Genomic DNA, 19335 nt, shown 5'->3' with positions numbered 1-19335 from the left:
TAGAGCAGACAACCACACCCATCACTAGAGCAGACAACCACACCCACACACCCATCACTAGTGCAGACAACCACACCCAAACACCCATCACTAGTGCAGACAACTACACCCATCACTAGAGCAGACAACCACACCCATCACTAGAGCAGACAACCACACCCACACTCCCATCACTAGTGCAGACAACCACACCCACACACCCATCACTAAAGCAGACAACCACACCCATCATTAGAGCAGACAACCACACCCATCACTAGAGCAGACAACCACACCCACACACCCATCACTAGAGCAGACAACCACACCCACACACCCATCACTAGAGCAGACAACCACACCCACACACCCATCACTAGTGCAGACAACCACACCATCACTAGAGCAGACAACCACACCCATCACTAGTGTAGACAACCACACAATCACTAGTGCACACAACCACACCATCACTAGTGCAGACAACCACACCCATCACTAGTGCAGACAACCCCACCCGTCACTAGAGCAGACAACCACACCCATCACTAGTGTAGACAACCACACCCATCACTAGTGAAGACAACCACACCCATCACTAGTGCAGACAACCACACCCATCACTAGTGTAGACAACCACACCCATTACTAGTGCAGACAACCACACCCATCACTAGTGTAGACAACCACACCCATCACTAGTGCAGACAACCACACCCATCACTAGTGCAGACAACCACACCCATTACTAGTGCAGAGAACTACACCCATCACTAGTGTAGACAACCACACCCATCACTAGTGCAGACAACCACACCCATCACTAGTGCAGACAACCCCACCCATCACTAGTGCAGACAACCACACCCATCACTAGTGCAGACACCCACACCCATCACTAGAGCAGACAACCACACCCACACACCCATCACTAGAGCAGACAACCACACCCACACACCCATCACTAGAGCAGACAACCACACCCATCACTAGTGCAGACAACCACACCCACACACCCATCACTAGTGCAGACAACCACACCCACACACCCATCACTAGAGCAGGCAACCACACCCATCACTAGTGCAGACAACCACACCCACACACCCATCACTAGAGCAGACAACCACACCCACACACCCATCACTAGTGCAGACAACCACACCCACACACCCATCACTAGAGCAGACAACCACACCCATCACTAGTGCAGACAACCACACCCATCACTAGTGCAGACAACCACACCCATCACTAGAGCAGACAACGACACCCATCACTAGTGCAGACAACCACACCCATCACTAGTGCAGACAACCACACTCATCACTAGAGCAGACAACCACACCCATCACTAGAGCAGACAACCACACCCACACACCCATCACTAGAGTAGACAACCACACCCACACACCCATCACTAGTGCAGATAACCACACCCATCACTAGTGCAGACAACCACACCCACACACAAATCACTAGAGTAGACAACCACACCCAACACTAGTGCAGACAACCACACCCATTACTAGTGCAGACAACCACACCCATCACTAGTGCAGACAACCACACCCACACACCTATCACTAGAGCAGACAACCACATCCATCACTAGTGCAGACAACCACACCCATCACTAGTGCAGACAACCACACCCACACACCCATCACTAGAGCAGACAACCACACCCACACACCCATCACTAGTGCAGACAACCACACCCATCACAAGTGCAGATAACCACACCATCACTAGAGCAGACAACCACACCCATCACTAGAGCAGACAACCACACCCACACACCCATCACTAGAGCAGACAACCACACCCACACACCCATCACTAGTGCAGACAACCACACCCATCACTAGTGTAGACAACCACACCATCACTAGAGCAGACAACCACACCCATCACTAGAGCAGACAACCACACCCACACACCCATCACTATAGCAGACAACCACACCCACACACCCATCACTAGTGCAGACAACCACACCCATCACTAGTGCAGACAACCACACCCATCACTAGTGCAGACAACCACACCCATCACTAGTGCAGACAACCACACCCATCACTAGTGTAGACAACCACACCATCACTAGAGCAGACAACCACACCCATCACTAGAGCAGACAACCACACCATCACTAGAGCAGACAACCACACCCATCACTAGAGCAGACAACCACGCCCACACACCCATCACTAGAGCAGACAACTACACCCACACACCCATCACTAGTGCAGACAACCACACCCATCACTAGTGCAGACAACCACACCCATCACTAGTGCAGACAACTACACCCACACACCCATTACTAGAGCAGACAACCACACCCACACACCAATCACTAGAGCAGACAACCACACCCACACACCCATCACTAGAGCAGACAACCACACCCACACACCCATCACTAGTGCAGACAACCACACCCACACACCCATCACTAGTGCAGACAACCACACCCACACACTCATCACTAGAGCAGACAACCACATCCACACACCCATCACTAGTGCAGACAACCACACCCACACACCCATCACTAGTGCAGACAACCACACCCACACACCCATCACTAGTGCAGACAACCACACCCATCACTAGAGCAGAAAACCACACCCACACACCCATCACTAGTGCAGACAACCACACCCATCACTAGTGCAGACAACCACACCCACACACCCATCACTAGTGCAGACAACCACACCCATCACTAGAGCAGACAACCACACCCACACACCCATCACTAGTGCAGACAACCACACCCATCGCTAGTGCAGACAACTACACCCACACACCCATCACTAGTGCAGACAACCACACCCATCACTAGTGCAGACAACTACACCCACACACCCATCACTAGTGCAGACAACCACACCCATCACTAGTGCAGACAACCACACCCATCACTAGAGCAGACAACCACACCCACACACCCATCACTAGTGCAGACAACCACACCCATCACTAGTGCAGACAACCACACCCATCACTAGAGCAGACAACCACACCCATCACTAGTGCAGACAACCACACCCATCACTAGTGTAGACAACCACACCATCACTAGAGCAGACAACCACACCCATCACTAGAGCAGACAACCACACCCACACACCCATCACTAGAGCAGACAACCACACCCACACACCCATCACTAGTGCAGACAACTACACCCACACAACCATCACTAGAGCAGTCAACCACACCCACACACCCATCACTAGTGCAGACAACCACACCATCACTAGAGCAGACAACCACACCCATCACTAGTGTAGACAACCACACCATCACTAGTGCACACAACCACACCATCACTAGTGTAGACAACCACACCCATCACTAGTGTAGACAACCACACCCATCACTAGTGTAGACAACCCCACCCATCACTAGTGTAGACAACCACACCCATCACTAGTGCAGACAACCACACCATCACTAGTGCAGACAACCACACCCATCACTAGAGCAGACAACCACACCTATCACTAGAGCAGACAACCACACCCATCACTAGAGCAGACAACCACACCATCACTAGAGCAGACAACCACACCATCACTAGAGCAGACAACCACACCATCACTAGTGCAGACAACCACACCATCACTAGAGCAGACAACCACACCATCACAAGTGCAGACAACCACACCATCACTAGAGCAGACAACCACACCCATCACTAGTGTAGACAACCACACCATCACTAGTGCAGACAACCACACCATCACTAGTGCAGAGAACCACACCCATCACTAGTGCAGACAACCCCACCCATCACTAGTGTAGACAACCCTACCCATCACTAGTGCAGATAACTACACCCACACACCCATCACTAGTGCAAACAACCACACCCATCACTAGAGCAGACAACCACAGCCATCACTAGTGCAGACAACCCCACCCATCACTAGAGCAGACAACCACACCCACACACCCATCACTAGAGCAGACACCCACACCCACACACCCATCACTAGTGCAGACAACCACACCCACACACCCATCACTAGAGCAGACAACCACACCTATCACTAGAGCAGACAACCACACCCATCACTAGAGCAGACAACCACACCCACACACCCATCACTAGAGCAGACAACCACACCCACACACCCATCACTAGAGCAGACAACCACACCCACACACCCATCACTAGTGCAGACAACCACACCCATCACTTGTGCAGACAACCACACCCACACACCCATCACTAAAGCAGACAACCACACCCATCACTAGAGCAGACAACCACACCCATCACTAGAGCAGACAACCACACCCACACACCCATCACTAGTGCAGACAACCACACCCAAACACCCATCACTAGTGCAGACAACTACACCCATCACTAGAGCAGACAACCACACCCATCACTAGAGCAGACAACCACACCCACACACCCATCACTAGTGCAGACAACCACACCCACACACCCATCACTAAAGCAGACAACCACACCCATCATTAGAGCAGACAATTACACCCACACACCCATCACTAGAGCAGACAACCACACCCACACACCCATCACTAGAGCAGACAACCACACCCACACACCCATCACTAGTGCAGACAACCACACCATCACTAGAGCAGACAACCACACCCATCACTAGTGTAGACAACCAAACCATCACTAGCGCACACAACCACACCATCACTAGTGCAGACAACCACACCCATCACTAGTGCAGACAACCCCACCCGTCACTAGAGCAGACAACCACACCCATCACTAGTGTAGACAACCACACCCATCACTAGTGAAGACAACCACACCCATCACTAGTGCAGACAACCACACCCATCACTAGTGTAGACAACCACACCCATTACTAGTGCAGACAACCACACCCATCACTAGTGTAGACAACCACACCCATCACTAGTGCAGACAACCACACCCATCACTAGTGCAGACAACCACACCCATTACTAGTGCAGAGAACCACACCCATCACTAGTGTAGACAACCACACCCATCACTAGTGCAGACAACCACACCCATCACTAGTGCAGACAACCCCACCCATCACTAGTGCAGACAACCACACCCATCACTAGTGCAGACACCCACACCCATCACTAGAGCAGACAACCACACCCACACACCCATCACTAGAGCAGACAACCACAGCCATCACTAGTGCAGACAACCACACCATCACTAGAGCAGACAACCACACCATCACTAGAGCAGACAACCACACCATCACTAGTGCAGACAACCACACCATCACTAGAGCAGACAACCACACCATCACAAGTGCAGACAACCACACCATCACTAGAGCAGACAACCACACCCATCACTAGTGTAGACAACCACACCATCACTAGTGCAGACAACCACACCATCACTAGTGCAGAGAACCATACCCATCACTAGTGCAGACAACCCCACCCATCACTAGTGTAGACAACCCTACCCATCACTAGTGCAGATAACTACACCCACACACCCATCACTAGTGCAAACAACCACACCCTTCACTAGAGCAGACAACCACAGCCATCACTAGTGCAGACAACCCCACCCATCACTAGAGCAGACAACCACACCCACACACCCATTACTAGAGCAGACAACCACACCCACACACCCATCACTAGTGCAGACAACCACACCCACACACCCATCACTAGAGCAGACAACCACACCTATCACTAGAGCAGACAACCACACCCATCACTAGAGCAGACAACCACACCCACACACCCATCACTAGAGCAGACAACCACACCCACACACCCATCACTAGAGCAGACAACCACACCCACACACCCATCACTAGTGCAGACAACCACACCCATCACTTGTGCAGACAACCACACCCACACACCCATCACTAAAGCAGACAACCACACCCATCACTAGAGCAGACAACCACACCCATCACTAGAGCAGACAACCACACCCACACACCCATCACTAGTGCAGACAACCACACCCAAACACCCATCACTAGTGCAGACAACTACACCCATCACTAGAGCAGACAACCACACCCATCACTAGAGCACACAACCACACCCACACACCCATCACTAGTGCAGACAACCACACCCACACACCTATCACTAAAGCAGACAACCACACCCATCATTAGAGCAGACAACCACACCCACACACCCATCACTAGAGCAGACAACCACACCCACACACCCATCACTAGAGCAGACAACCACACCCACACACCCATCACTAGTGCAGACAACCACACCATCACTAGAGCAGACAACCACACCCATCACTAGTGTAGACAACCACACCATCACTAGCGCACACAACCACACCATCACTAGTGCAGACAACCACACCCATCACTAGTGCAGACAACCCCACTCGTCACTAGAGCAGACAACCACACCCATCACTAGTGTAGACAACCACACCCATCACTAGTGAAGACAACCACACCCATCACTAGTGCAGACAACCACACCCATCACTAGTGTAGACAACCACACCCATTACTAGTGCAGACAACCACACCCATCACTAGTGTAGACAACCACACCCATCACTAGTGCAGACAACCACACCCATCACTAGTGCAGACAACCACACCCATTACTAGTGCAGAGAACCACACCCATCACTAGTGTAGACAACCACACCCATCACTAGTGCAGACAACCACACCCATCACTAGTGCAGACAACCCCACCCATCACTAGTGCAGACAACCACACCCATCACTAGTGCAGACACCCACACCCATCACTAGAGCAGACAACCACACCCACACACCCATCACTAGAGCAGGCAACCACACCCATCACTAGTGCAGACAACCACACCCACACACCCATCACTAGAGCAGACAACCACACCCACACACCCATCACTAGTGCAGACAACCACACCCACACACCCATCACTAGAGCAGACAACCACACCCATCACTAGTGCAGACAACCACACCCATCACTAGTGCAGACAACCACACCCATCACTAGAGCAGACAACCACACCCATCACTAGTGCAGACAACCACACCCATCACTAGTGCAGACAACCACACTCATCACTAGAGCAGACAACCACACCCATCACTAGAGCAGACAACCACACCCACACACCCATCACTAGAGCAGACAACCACACCCACACACCCATCACTAGTGCAGATAACCACACCCATCACTAGTGCAGACAACCACACCCACACACAAATCACTAGAGTAGACAACCACACCCATCACTAGTGCAGACAACCACACCCATTACTAGTGCAGACAACCACACCCATCACTAGTGCAGACAACCACACCCACACACCTATCACTAGTCCAGACAACCACACCCACACACCCATCACTAGAGCAGACAACCACATCCATCACTAGTGCAGACAACCACACCCATCACTAGTGCAGACAACCACACCCACACACCCATCACTAGAGCAGACAACCACACCCATCACAAGAGCAGACAACCACACCCATCACTAGAGCAGACAACCACACCCACACACCCATCACTAGTGCAGACAACCACACCCATCACAAGTGCAGATAACCACACCATCACTAGAGCAGACAACCACACCCATCACTAGAGCAGACAACCACACCCACACACCCATCACTAGAGCAGACAACCACACCCACACACCCATCACTAGTGCAGACAACCACACCCATCACTAGTGTAGACAACCACACCATCACTAGAGCAGACAACCACACCCATCACTAGAGCAGACAACCACACCCACACACCCATCACTATAGCAGACAACCACACCCACACACCCATCACTAGTGCAGACAACCACACCCATCACTAGTGCAGACAAACACACCCATCACTAGTGCAGACAACCACACCCATCACTAGTGCAGACAACCACACCCATCACTAGTGTAGACAACCACACCATCACTAGAGCAGACAACCACACCCATCACTAGAGCAGACAACCACACCATCACTAGAGCAGACAACCACACCCATCACTAGAGCAGACAACCACACCCACACACCCATCACTAGAGCAGACAACTACACCCTCACACCCATCACTAGTGCAGACAACCACACCCATCACTAGTGCAGACAACTACACCCACACACCCATTACTAGAGCAGACAACCACACCCACACACCCATCACTAGAGCAGACAACCACACCCACACACCCATCACTAGAGCAGACAACTACACCCACACACCCATCACTAGTGCAGACAACCACACCCACACACCCATCACTAGTGCAGACAACCACACCCACACACTCATCACTAGAGCAGACAAACACATCAACACACCCATCACTAGTGCAGACAACCACACCCACACACCCATCACTAGTGCAGACAACCACACCCACACACCCATCACTAGTGCAGACAACCACACCCATCACTAGAGCAGACAACCACACCCACACACCCATCACTAGTGCAGACAACCACACCCATCACTAGTGCAGACAACCACACCCACACACCCATCACTAGTGCAGACAACCACACCCATCACTAGAGCAGACAACCACACCCACACACCCATCACTAGTGCAGACAACCACACCCATCACTAGTGCAGACAACTACACCCACACACCCATCACTAGTGCAGACAACCACACCCATCACTAGTGCAGACAACTACACCCACACACCCATCACTAGTGCAGACAACCACACCCATCACTAGTGCAGACAACCACACCCATCACTAGAGCAGACAACCACACCCACACACCCATCACTAGTGCAGACAACCACACCCATCACTAGTGCAGACAACCACACCCATCACTAGAGCAGACAACCACACCCATCACTAGTGCAGACAACCACACCCATCACTAGTGTAGACAACCACACCATCACTAGAGCAGACAACCACACCCATCACTAGAGCAGACAACCACACATACACACCCATCACTAGAGCAGACAACCACACCCACACACCCATCACTAGTGCAGACAACTACACCCACACACCCATTACTAGAGCAGACAACCACACCCACACACCCATCACTAGTGCAGACAACTACACCCACACAACCATCACTAGAGCAGACAACCACACCCACACACCCATCACTAGTGCAGACAACCACACCCATCACTAGAGCAGACAACCACACCCACACACCCATCACTAGAGCAGACAACCACATCCACACACCCATCACTAGTGCAGACAACCACACCCATCACTAGTGCAGACAACCACACCCATCACTAGAGCAGACAACCACACCCACACACCCATCACTAGTGCAGACAACCACACCCACACACCCATCACTAGTGCAGACAACTACACCCACACACCCATCACTAGAGCAGACAACCACACCCATCACTAGTGCAGACAACCACACCCACACACCCATCACTAGAGCAGACAACCACACCCACACACCCATCACTAGAGCAGACAACCACACCCATCACTAGAGCAGACAACCACACCCATCACTAGTGCAGACAACCACACCCACACACACCCATCACTAGTGCAGACAACTACACCCACACACCCATCACTAGAGCAGACAACCACACCCATCACTAGAGCAGACAACCACACCCACACACCCATCACTAGTGCAGACAACCACACCCATCACTAGAGCAGACAACTACACCCACACACCCATCACTAGAGCAGACAACCACACCCACACACCCATCACTAGTGCAGACAACCACACCCATCACTAGTGCAGACACCCACACCCATCACTAGAGCAGACAACCACACCCACACACCCATCACTAGAGCAGGCAACCACACCCATCACTAGTGCAGACAACCACACCCACACACCCATCACTAGAGCAGACAACCACACCCACACACCCATCACTAGTGCAGACAACCACACCCACACACCCATCACTAGAGCAGACAACCACACCCATCACTAGTGCAGACAACCACACCCATCACTAGTGCAGACAACCACACCCATCACTAGAGCAGACAACCACACCCATCACTAGTGCAGACAACCACACCCATCACTAGTGCAGACAACCACACTCATCACTAGAGCAGACAACCACACCCATCACTAGAGCAGACAACCACACCCACACACCCATCACTAGAGCAGACAACCACACCCACACACCCATCACTAGTGCAGATAACCACACCCATCACTAGTGCAGACAACCACACCCACACACAAATCACTAGAGTAGACAACCACACCCATCACTAGTGCAGACAACCACACCCATTACTAGTGCAGACAACCACACCCATCACTAGTGCAGACAACCACACCCACATACCTATCACTAGTCCAGACAACCACACCCACACACCCATCACTAGAGCAGACAACCACATCCATCACTAGTGCAGACAACCACACCCATCACTAGTGCAGACAACCACACCCACACACCCATCACTAGAGCAGACAACCACACCCATCACAAGAGCAGACAACCACACCCATCACTAGAGCAGACAACCACACCCACACACCCATCACTAGTGCAGACAACCACACCCATCACAAGTGCAGATAACCACACCATCACTAGAGCAGACAACCACACCCATCACTAGAGCAGACAACCACACCCACACACCCATCACTAGAGCAGACAACCACACCCACACACCCATCACTAGTGCAGACAACCACACCCATCACTAGTGTAGACAACCACACCATCACTAGAGCAGACAACCACACCCATCACTAGAGCAGACAACCACACCCACACACCCATCACTATAGCAGACAACCACACCCACACACCCATCACTAGTGCAGACAACCACACCCATCACTAGTGCAGACAACCACACCCATCACTAGTGCAGACAACCACACCCATCACTAGTGCAGACAACCACACCCATCACTAGTGTAGACAACCACACCATCACTAGAGCAGACAACCACACCCATCACTAGAGCAGACAACCACACCATCACTAGAGCAGACAACCACACCCATCACTAGAGCAGACAACCACACCCACACACCCATCACTAGAGCAGACAACTACACCCTCACACCCATCACTAGTGCAGACAACCACACCCATCACTAGTGCAGACAACTACACCCACACACCCATTACTAGAGCAGACAACCACACCCACACACCCATCACTAGAGCAGACAACCACACCCACACACCCATCACTAGAGCAGACAACTACACCCACACACCCATCACTAGTGCAGACAACCACACCCACACACCCATCACTAGTGCAGACAACCACACCCACACACTCATCACTAGAGCAGACAAACACATCAACACACCCATCACTAGTGCAGACAACCACACCCACACACCCATCACTAGTGCAGACAACCACACCCACACACCCATCACTAGTGCAGACAACCACACCCATCACTAGAGCAGACAACCACACCCACACACCCATCACTAGTGCAGACAACCACACCCATCACTAGTGCAGACAACCACACCCACACACCCATCACTAGTGCAGACAACCACACCCATCACTTGAGCAGACAACCACACCCACACACCCATCACTAGTGCAGACAACCACACCCATCACTAGTGCAGACAACTACACCCACACACCCATCACTAGTGCAGACAACCACACCCATCACTAGTGCAGACAACTACACCCACACACCCATCACTAGTGCAGACAACCACACCCATCACTAGTGCAGACAACCACACCCATCACTAGAGCAGACAACCACACCCACACACCCATCACTAGTGCAGACAACCACACCCATCACTAGTGCAGACAACCACACCCATCACTAGAGCAGACAACCACACCCATCACTAGTGCAGACAACCACACCCATCACTAGTGTAGACAACCACACCATCACTAGAGCAGACAACCACACCCATCACTAGAGCAGACAACCACACATACACACCCATCACTAGAGCAGACAACCACACCCACACACCCATCACTAGTGCAGACAACTACACCCACACACCCATTACTAGAGCAGACAACCACACCCACACACCCATCACTAGTGCAGACAACTACACCCACACAACCATCACTAGAGCAGACAACCACACCCACACACCCATCACTAGTGCAGACAACCACACCCATCACTAGAGCAGACAACCACACCCACACACCCATCACTAGAGCAGACAACCACATCCACACACCCATCACTAGTGCAGACAACCACACCCATCACTAGTGCAGACAACCACACCCATCACTAGAGCAGACAACCACACCCACACACCCATCACTAGTGCAGACAACCACACCCACACACCCATCACTAGTGCAGACAACTACACCCACACACCCATCACTAGAGCAGACAACCACACCCATCACTAGTGCAGACAACCACACCCACACACCCATCACTAGAGAAGACAACCACACCCACACACCCATCACTAGAGCAGACAACCACACCCATCACTAGAGCAGACAACCACACCCATCACTAGTGCAGACAACCACACCCACACACACCCATCACTAGTGCAGACAACTACACCCACACACCCATCACTAGAGCAGACAACCACACCCACACACCCATCACTAGAGCAGACAACCACACCCACACACCCATCACTAGTGCAGACAACCACACCCATCACTAGAGCAGACAACTACACCCACACACCCATCACTAGAGCAGACAACCACACCCACACACCCATCACTAGAGCAGACAACCACACCCACACACCCATCACTAGAGCAGACAACCACACCCACACACCCATCACTAGTACAGACAACCACACCCATCACTAGAGCAGACAACTACACCCACACACCCATCACTAGAGCAGACAACCACACCCACACACCCATCACTAGTGCAGACAACCACACCCATCACTAGAACAGACAACTACACCCACTCACCCATCACTAGAGCAGACAACCACACCCACACACCCATCACTAGAGCAGACAACCACACCCACACACCCATCACTAGAGCAGACAACCACACCCACACACCCATCACTAGTGCAGACAACCACACCCACACACCCATCACTAGTGCAGACAACCACACCCACACACCCATCACTAGTGCAGACAACCACACCCACACACCCATCACTAGTGCAGACAACCACACCCACACACCCATCACTAGTGCAGACAACCACACCCATCACTAGTGCAGACAACCGTCTCCAGTTCCACCACAAAGATATCTAGTTAACACGACTACAACATTCACTACGGCAGACAACAATCACAGGTGTTGACAACAATCACTGGTGTTGACAACAATCACTGGTGTTGACAAAAATGACCAGTGAAGACAACTATTACTAGTGCAGACAACAGTCACTTGTGTAGAGAACAATCATTAGTGCAGCCAACAATCATTAGTGCAGACAACAATCACTAGGGCAGACAACAATCACTAGTGCAGACATCTACTACTAGTGAAGACAACAGTCACTTGAGTAGAGAACAATCATTAGAGCAGACAACAATCACTAGTGCAGACAACAGTCACTTGTGTAGAGAACAATCATTAGAGCAGACAACAATCACTAGTGCAGACAACTACTACTAGTAAGGACAACAGTCACTTGAGTAGAGAACAATCATTAAGGCAGCCAACAATCACTAGTGCAGACAACAGTCACTTGTGTAGAGAACAATCATTAGAGCAGCCAACAATCATTAGTGCAGACAGCAATCACTAGTGCAGACAGCAATCACTAGTGCAGACAACAATCACTAGTGCAGACAACAATCACTAGTGCAGACAACAATCACTAGTGCAGACAACAATCACTAGTGCAGACAACCACTATTAGTGAAGACAACAGTGACTTGTCTAGAGAACAACCATTAGAGCAGACAACATTCACTAGTGCTGACAAATACTACTACTGAAGACAACAGTCACTTGTCATTTGTATAGAGAACAACCATTAGAGCAGACAAGATTCACTAGTGCAGACATCAACCAGTAGTTCAGACAACTACAACTATCTCACACACTGTCAGAGAGAACTTCAGTAATATGATCATAAAACAATATTGATACTTGATCTTAAATATATAATATATATTCTACGTTGACTAAGAGTACCACAAGAACTGACCACTGTACCGTTGTGGGGGACAGGTAGCCAGGATCGGCCAACATAACGACTGCTTCCTCGCCTCAGACACGGATTTCGGCACTTACGTAAACAAGCCGCAGGAATACCCATACTTGCAGGATGAAACACTGTACCTCTCCATGGGTGGTGAGACTTGCGCGGACAACCCCCCTAGGTGAGTTATGACTACTGCTGCACTGAAAAGTTCCCAGGTCAGTCCAGGTGATGACCAGTAACTACTGCTGCACTGAAAAGTTCCCAGGTCAGTCCAGGTGATGACCAGTAACTACTGTTGCACTGAACATGTCCCCAGGTAAGTCCAGGTGATGACCTGGTAAAAATGTCGCTCAATTATTATTACACCGTCTCTCACTATACCCAACACCTTCCCTCACTATAACCAACACCTTCCCTCACTATAACCAACACCTTCCCTCACTATAACCAACACCTTCCCTCACTATAACCAACACCTTCCCTCACTATAACCAACACCGTCTCTCACTATAACCAACACCTTCCCTCACTATAACCAACACCGTCTCTCACTATAACCAACACCTTCCCTCACTATAACCAACACCGTCTCTCACTATAACCAACACCTTCCCTCACTATAACCAACACCTTCCCTCACTATAACCAACACCTTCCCTCACTATAACCAACACCTTCCCTCACTATAACCAACACCGTCTCTCACTATAACCAACACCTTCCCTCACCATAACCAACACCGTCTCTCACCATAACCATCACCGTCTCTCACCATAACCAACACCTTCCCTCACTATAACCAACACCTTCCCTCACTATAACCAACACCTTCCCTCACTATAACCAACACCTTCCCTCACTATAACCAACACCTTCCCTCACTATAACCAACACCTTCCCTCACTATAACCAACACCGTCTCTCACTATAACCAACACCTTCCCTCACCATAACCAACACCGTCTCTCACCATAACCATCACCGTCTCTCACCATAACCAACACCTTCCCTCACTATAACCAACACCTTCCCTCACTATAACCAACACCTTCCCTCACTATAACCAACACCTTCCCTCACTATAACCAACACCTTCCCTCACTATAACCAACACCTTCCCTAACTATAACCAACACCTTCCCTCACTATAACCAACACCTTCACTCACTATAACCAACACCTTCACTCACTATAACCAACACCTTCCCTCACTATAACCAACACCTTCCCTCACTATAACCAACACCTTCACTCACTATAACCAACACCTTCCCTCACTATAACCAACACCTTCCCTCACTATAACCAACACCTTCCCTCACTATAACCAACACCTTCCCTAACTATAACCAACACCTTCCCTCACTATAACCAACACCTTCCCTCACTATAACCAACACCTTCCCTCACTATAACCAACATCTTCCCTCACTATAACCAACACCTTCCCTCACTATAAAAAACACCTTCCCTCACTATAACCAACACCTTCCCTCACTATAACCAACACCGTCCCTCACTATAACCAACACCATCCCCTCACCATAACCAACACCTTCCCTCACTATAACCAACACCTTCCCTCACCATAACCAACACCTTTCCTCACTATAACCAACACCTTTCCTCACTATAACCAACACCGTCCCTCACTATAACCAACACCGTCCCTCACTATAACCAACACCGTCCCTCACTATAACCAACACCGTCCCTCACTATAACCAACACCGTCCCTCACTATAACCAACACCTTCCCACACTATAACCAACACCTTCCCTCACTATAACCAACACCTTCCCTCACTATAACCAACACTGTCCCTCACTATAACCAACACCTTCCCTCACTATAACCAACACCTTCCCTCACTATAACCAACACCTTCCCTCAGTATAACCAACACCTTCTCTCACTATAACCAACACCTTCCCTCACTATAACCAACACCTTCCCTCACTATAACCAACACCGTCCCTCACTATAACCAACACCATCCCCTCACCATAACCAACACCTTCCCTCACTATAACCAACACCTTCCCTCACCATAACCAACACCTTTCCTCACTATAACCAACACCGTCCCTCACTATAACCAACACCGTCCCTCACTATAACCAACACCGTCCCTCACTATAACCAACACCGTCCCTCACCATAACCAACACCGTCCCTCACTATAACCAACACCGTCCCTCACTATAACCAACACCGTACCTCACTATAACCAACACCGTACCTCACCATAACCAACACCTTCTCTCACCATAACCAACACCTTCCCTCACCATAACCAACACCTTCCCTCACTATAACCAACACCTTTCCTCACCATAACCAACACCTTCCCTCACTATAACAAACACGTTCCCTCACCATAACCAACACCTTCCCTCACTATAACCAACACCTTCCCTCACCATAACCAACACCTTCCCTCACCATAACCAACACCTTCCCTCACTATAACCAACACCGTCTTTCACCATAACCAACACCGTCCCTCACTATAACCAACACCTTCCCTCACCATAACCAACCCCTTCCCTCACTATAACCAACACCGTCCCTCATTATAACCAACACCTTCCCTCACTATAACCAACACCTTCCCACGCTATAACCAACACTTTCCCTCACTATAACCAACACCTTCCCTCACTGTAATCAACACCTTCCCTCACTATAACCAACACCTTCCCTCACTATAACCAACACCTTCCCTCACTATTACCAACACCATCCCCTCATTATAACCAACACCTTCCCTCACTATAACCAACACCGTCCGTCACTATAACCAACACCTTCCCTCACTATAACCAACACCTTCCCTCACTATAACCAACACCATCCCCTCACTATAACCAACACCTTCCCTCACTATAACCGCAACCGTCCCTCACTATAACCAACACCATCTCTCACTATAACCAACACCTTCCCTCACTATAACCAACACCGTCCCTCACTATAACCAACACCGTCTCTCACTATAACCAACACTTTCCCTCACTATAACCAACACCGTACCTCACCATAACCAACACCTTCCCTCAATATAACCGCCACCGTCTCTCACTATAACCAACACCATCTCTCACTATAACTAACACCTTCCCTCACTATAACCAACACCTTCTCTCACTATAACCAACACCTTCCCTCACTATAACCAACACCTTCCCTCACTATAACCAACACCATCCCTCACTATAACCAAAACCTTCCCTCACTATAACCAACACCTTCCCTCACTATAACCAACACCTTCCCTCACTATAACCAACACCGTCCCTCACTATAACCAACACCTTCCCTCACTATAACCAACACCTTCCCTCACTATAACCAACACCTTCCCTCAATATAACCTCCACCGTCTCTCACTATAACCAACACCATCTCTCACTATAACCAACACCTTCCCTCACTATAACCAACACCTCCCCTCACTATAACCAACACCTTCCCTCACTATAACCAACACCTTCCCTCACTATAACCAACACCGTCTCTCACTATAACCAACACTTTCCCTCACTATAACCAACACCGTACCTCACCATAACCAACACCTTCCCTCACCATAACCAACACCTTCCCTCACTCTAACCAACACCTTCCCTCACTATAACCAACACCGTCCCTCACTATAACCAACACCTTCCCTCACTATAACCAACACCTTCCCTCACTATAACCAACACCGTCCCTCACTATAACCAACACCTTCCCTCACTATAACCAACACCTTCCCTCACTATAACCAACACCTTCCCTCACTATAACCAACACCTTCCCTCACTATAACCAACACCTTCCCTCACTATAACCAACACCTTCCCTCACTATAACCAACACCTTCCCTCACTATAACCAACACCTTCCCTCACTATAACCAACACCTTCCCTCACTATAACCAACACCTTCCCTCACTATAACCAACACCATCCCCTCACTATAACCAACACCGTCCCTCACTATAACCAACACCTTCCCTCACTATAACCAACACCTTCCCTCACTCTAACCAACACCTTCCCTCACTATAATCAACACCTTCCCTCACTATAACCAACACCATCCCCTCACTATAACCAACACCGTCCCTCACTATAACCAACACCATCCCTCATTATAACCAACACCATCCCTCACTATAACCGCCACCGTCCCTCACTATAACCAACACCATCCCTCACTATAACCGCCACCGTCCCTCACTATACCCACACCATCCCTCACTATAACCGCCACCGTCCCTCATTATAACCAACACCATCCCTCACTATAACCGCCACCGTCCCTCACTATACCCACACCATCCCTCACTATAACCAACACCGTCCCTCACTATAACCGCCACCGTCCCTCACTATAACCAACACCATCCCTCACTATAACCAACACCATCCCTCACTATAACCAACACCGTCCCTCACTATAACCAACACCGTACCTCACCGTAACCAACACTGTCCCTCACTATAATCATCACAGTCTCTCACTATAACCAACACCGTCCCTCACTGTAATCATCACAGTCTCTCACTATAACCAAAACAGTCCCGTCTTAATAACAAACTACTCATCACACAACACACTGACCTACCTACTCATCACACAACACACTGACCTACCTGCTCATCACATTACACACTGACATACCTGCTCATTACATTACACACTGACCTACCTGCTCATCACATTCCACACTGACCTACCTGCTCATCACATTACACACTGACCTATCTGCTCATCACATTACACACTGACCTACCTGCTCATCACATTACACACTGACCTATCTGCTCATCACACAACACACTGACCTACCTGCTCATCAAATAACACACTGACCTACCTGCTCAACACATAACACACTGACCTACCTGCTCAACACATAACACACTGACCTACCTGCTCATCATATAACACACTGACCTACCTGCTCATCACATTACACACTGACCTACCTGCTCAACACATAACACACTGACCTACGTGCTCATCACACAACACACTGACCTACCTGCTCATCACATAACACACTGACCTACCTGCTCATCACATACCACTCTGACCTACCTGCTCATCACATTACACACTGACCTACCTGCTCATCACATTACACACTGACCTACCTGCTCAGCACATAACACACTGACCTACCTGCTCATCACATTACACACTGACCTACCTGCTCTTCA

General features: G+C 50.0%; 1 protein-coding gene across 1 annotated transcript in view; it reads left to right on the top strand.

Annotated features, from left to right (window-relative positions):
* The window catches only part of LOC123771162 (uncharacterized), a 141081-nt gene that overhangs the window by 89097 nt on the left and 32649 nt on the right, over positions 1-19335 (top strand). Inside the window, exon 6 of the mRNA XM_069309373.1 lies at positions 14144-14295. Coding sequence (XP_069165474.1) covers positions 14144-14295 — 152 coding nt within the window. The remainder of the gene's footprint in view (positions 1-14143; positions 14296-19335) is intronic.

The sequence above is a fragment of the Procambarus clarkii genome, chromosome 65, assembly GCF_040958095.1.
Source record: "Procambarus clarkii isolate CNS0578487 chromosome 65, FALCON_Pclarkii_2.0, whole genome shotgun sequence".
Taxonomy (NCBI): domain Eukaryota; kingdom Metazoa; phylum Arthropoda; class Malacostraca; order Decapoda; family Cambaridae; genus Procambarus; species Procambarus clarkii.
This window is presented reverse-complemented; position numbering and strand designations above follow the sequence as displayed.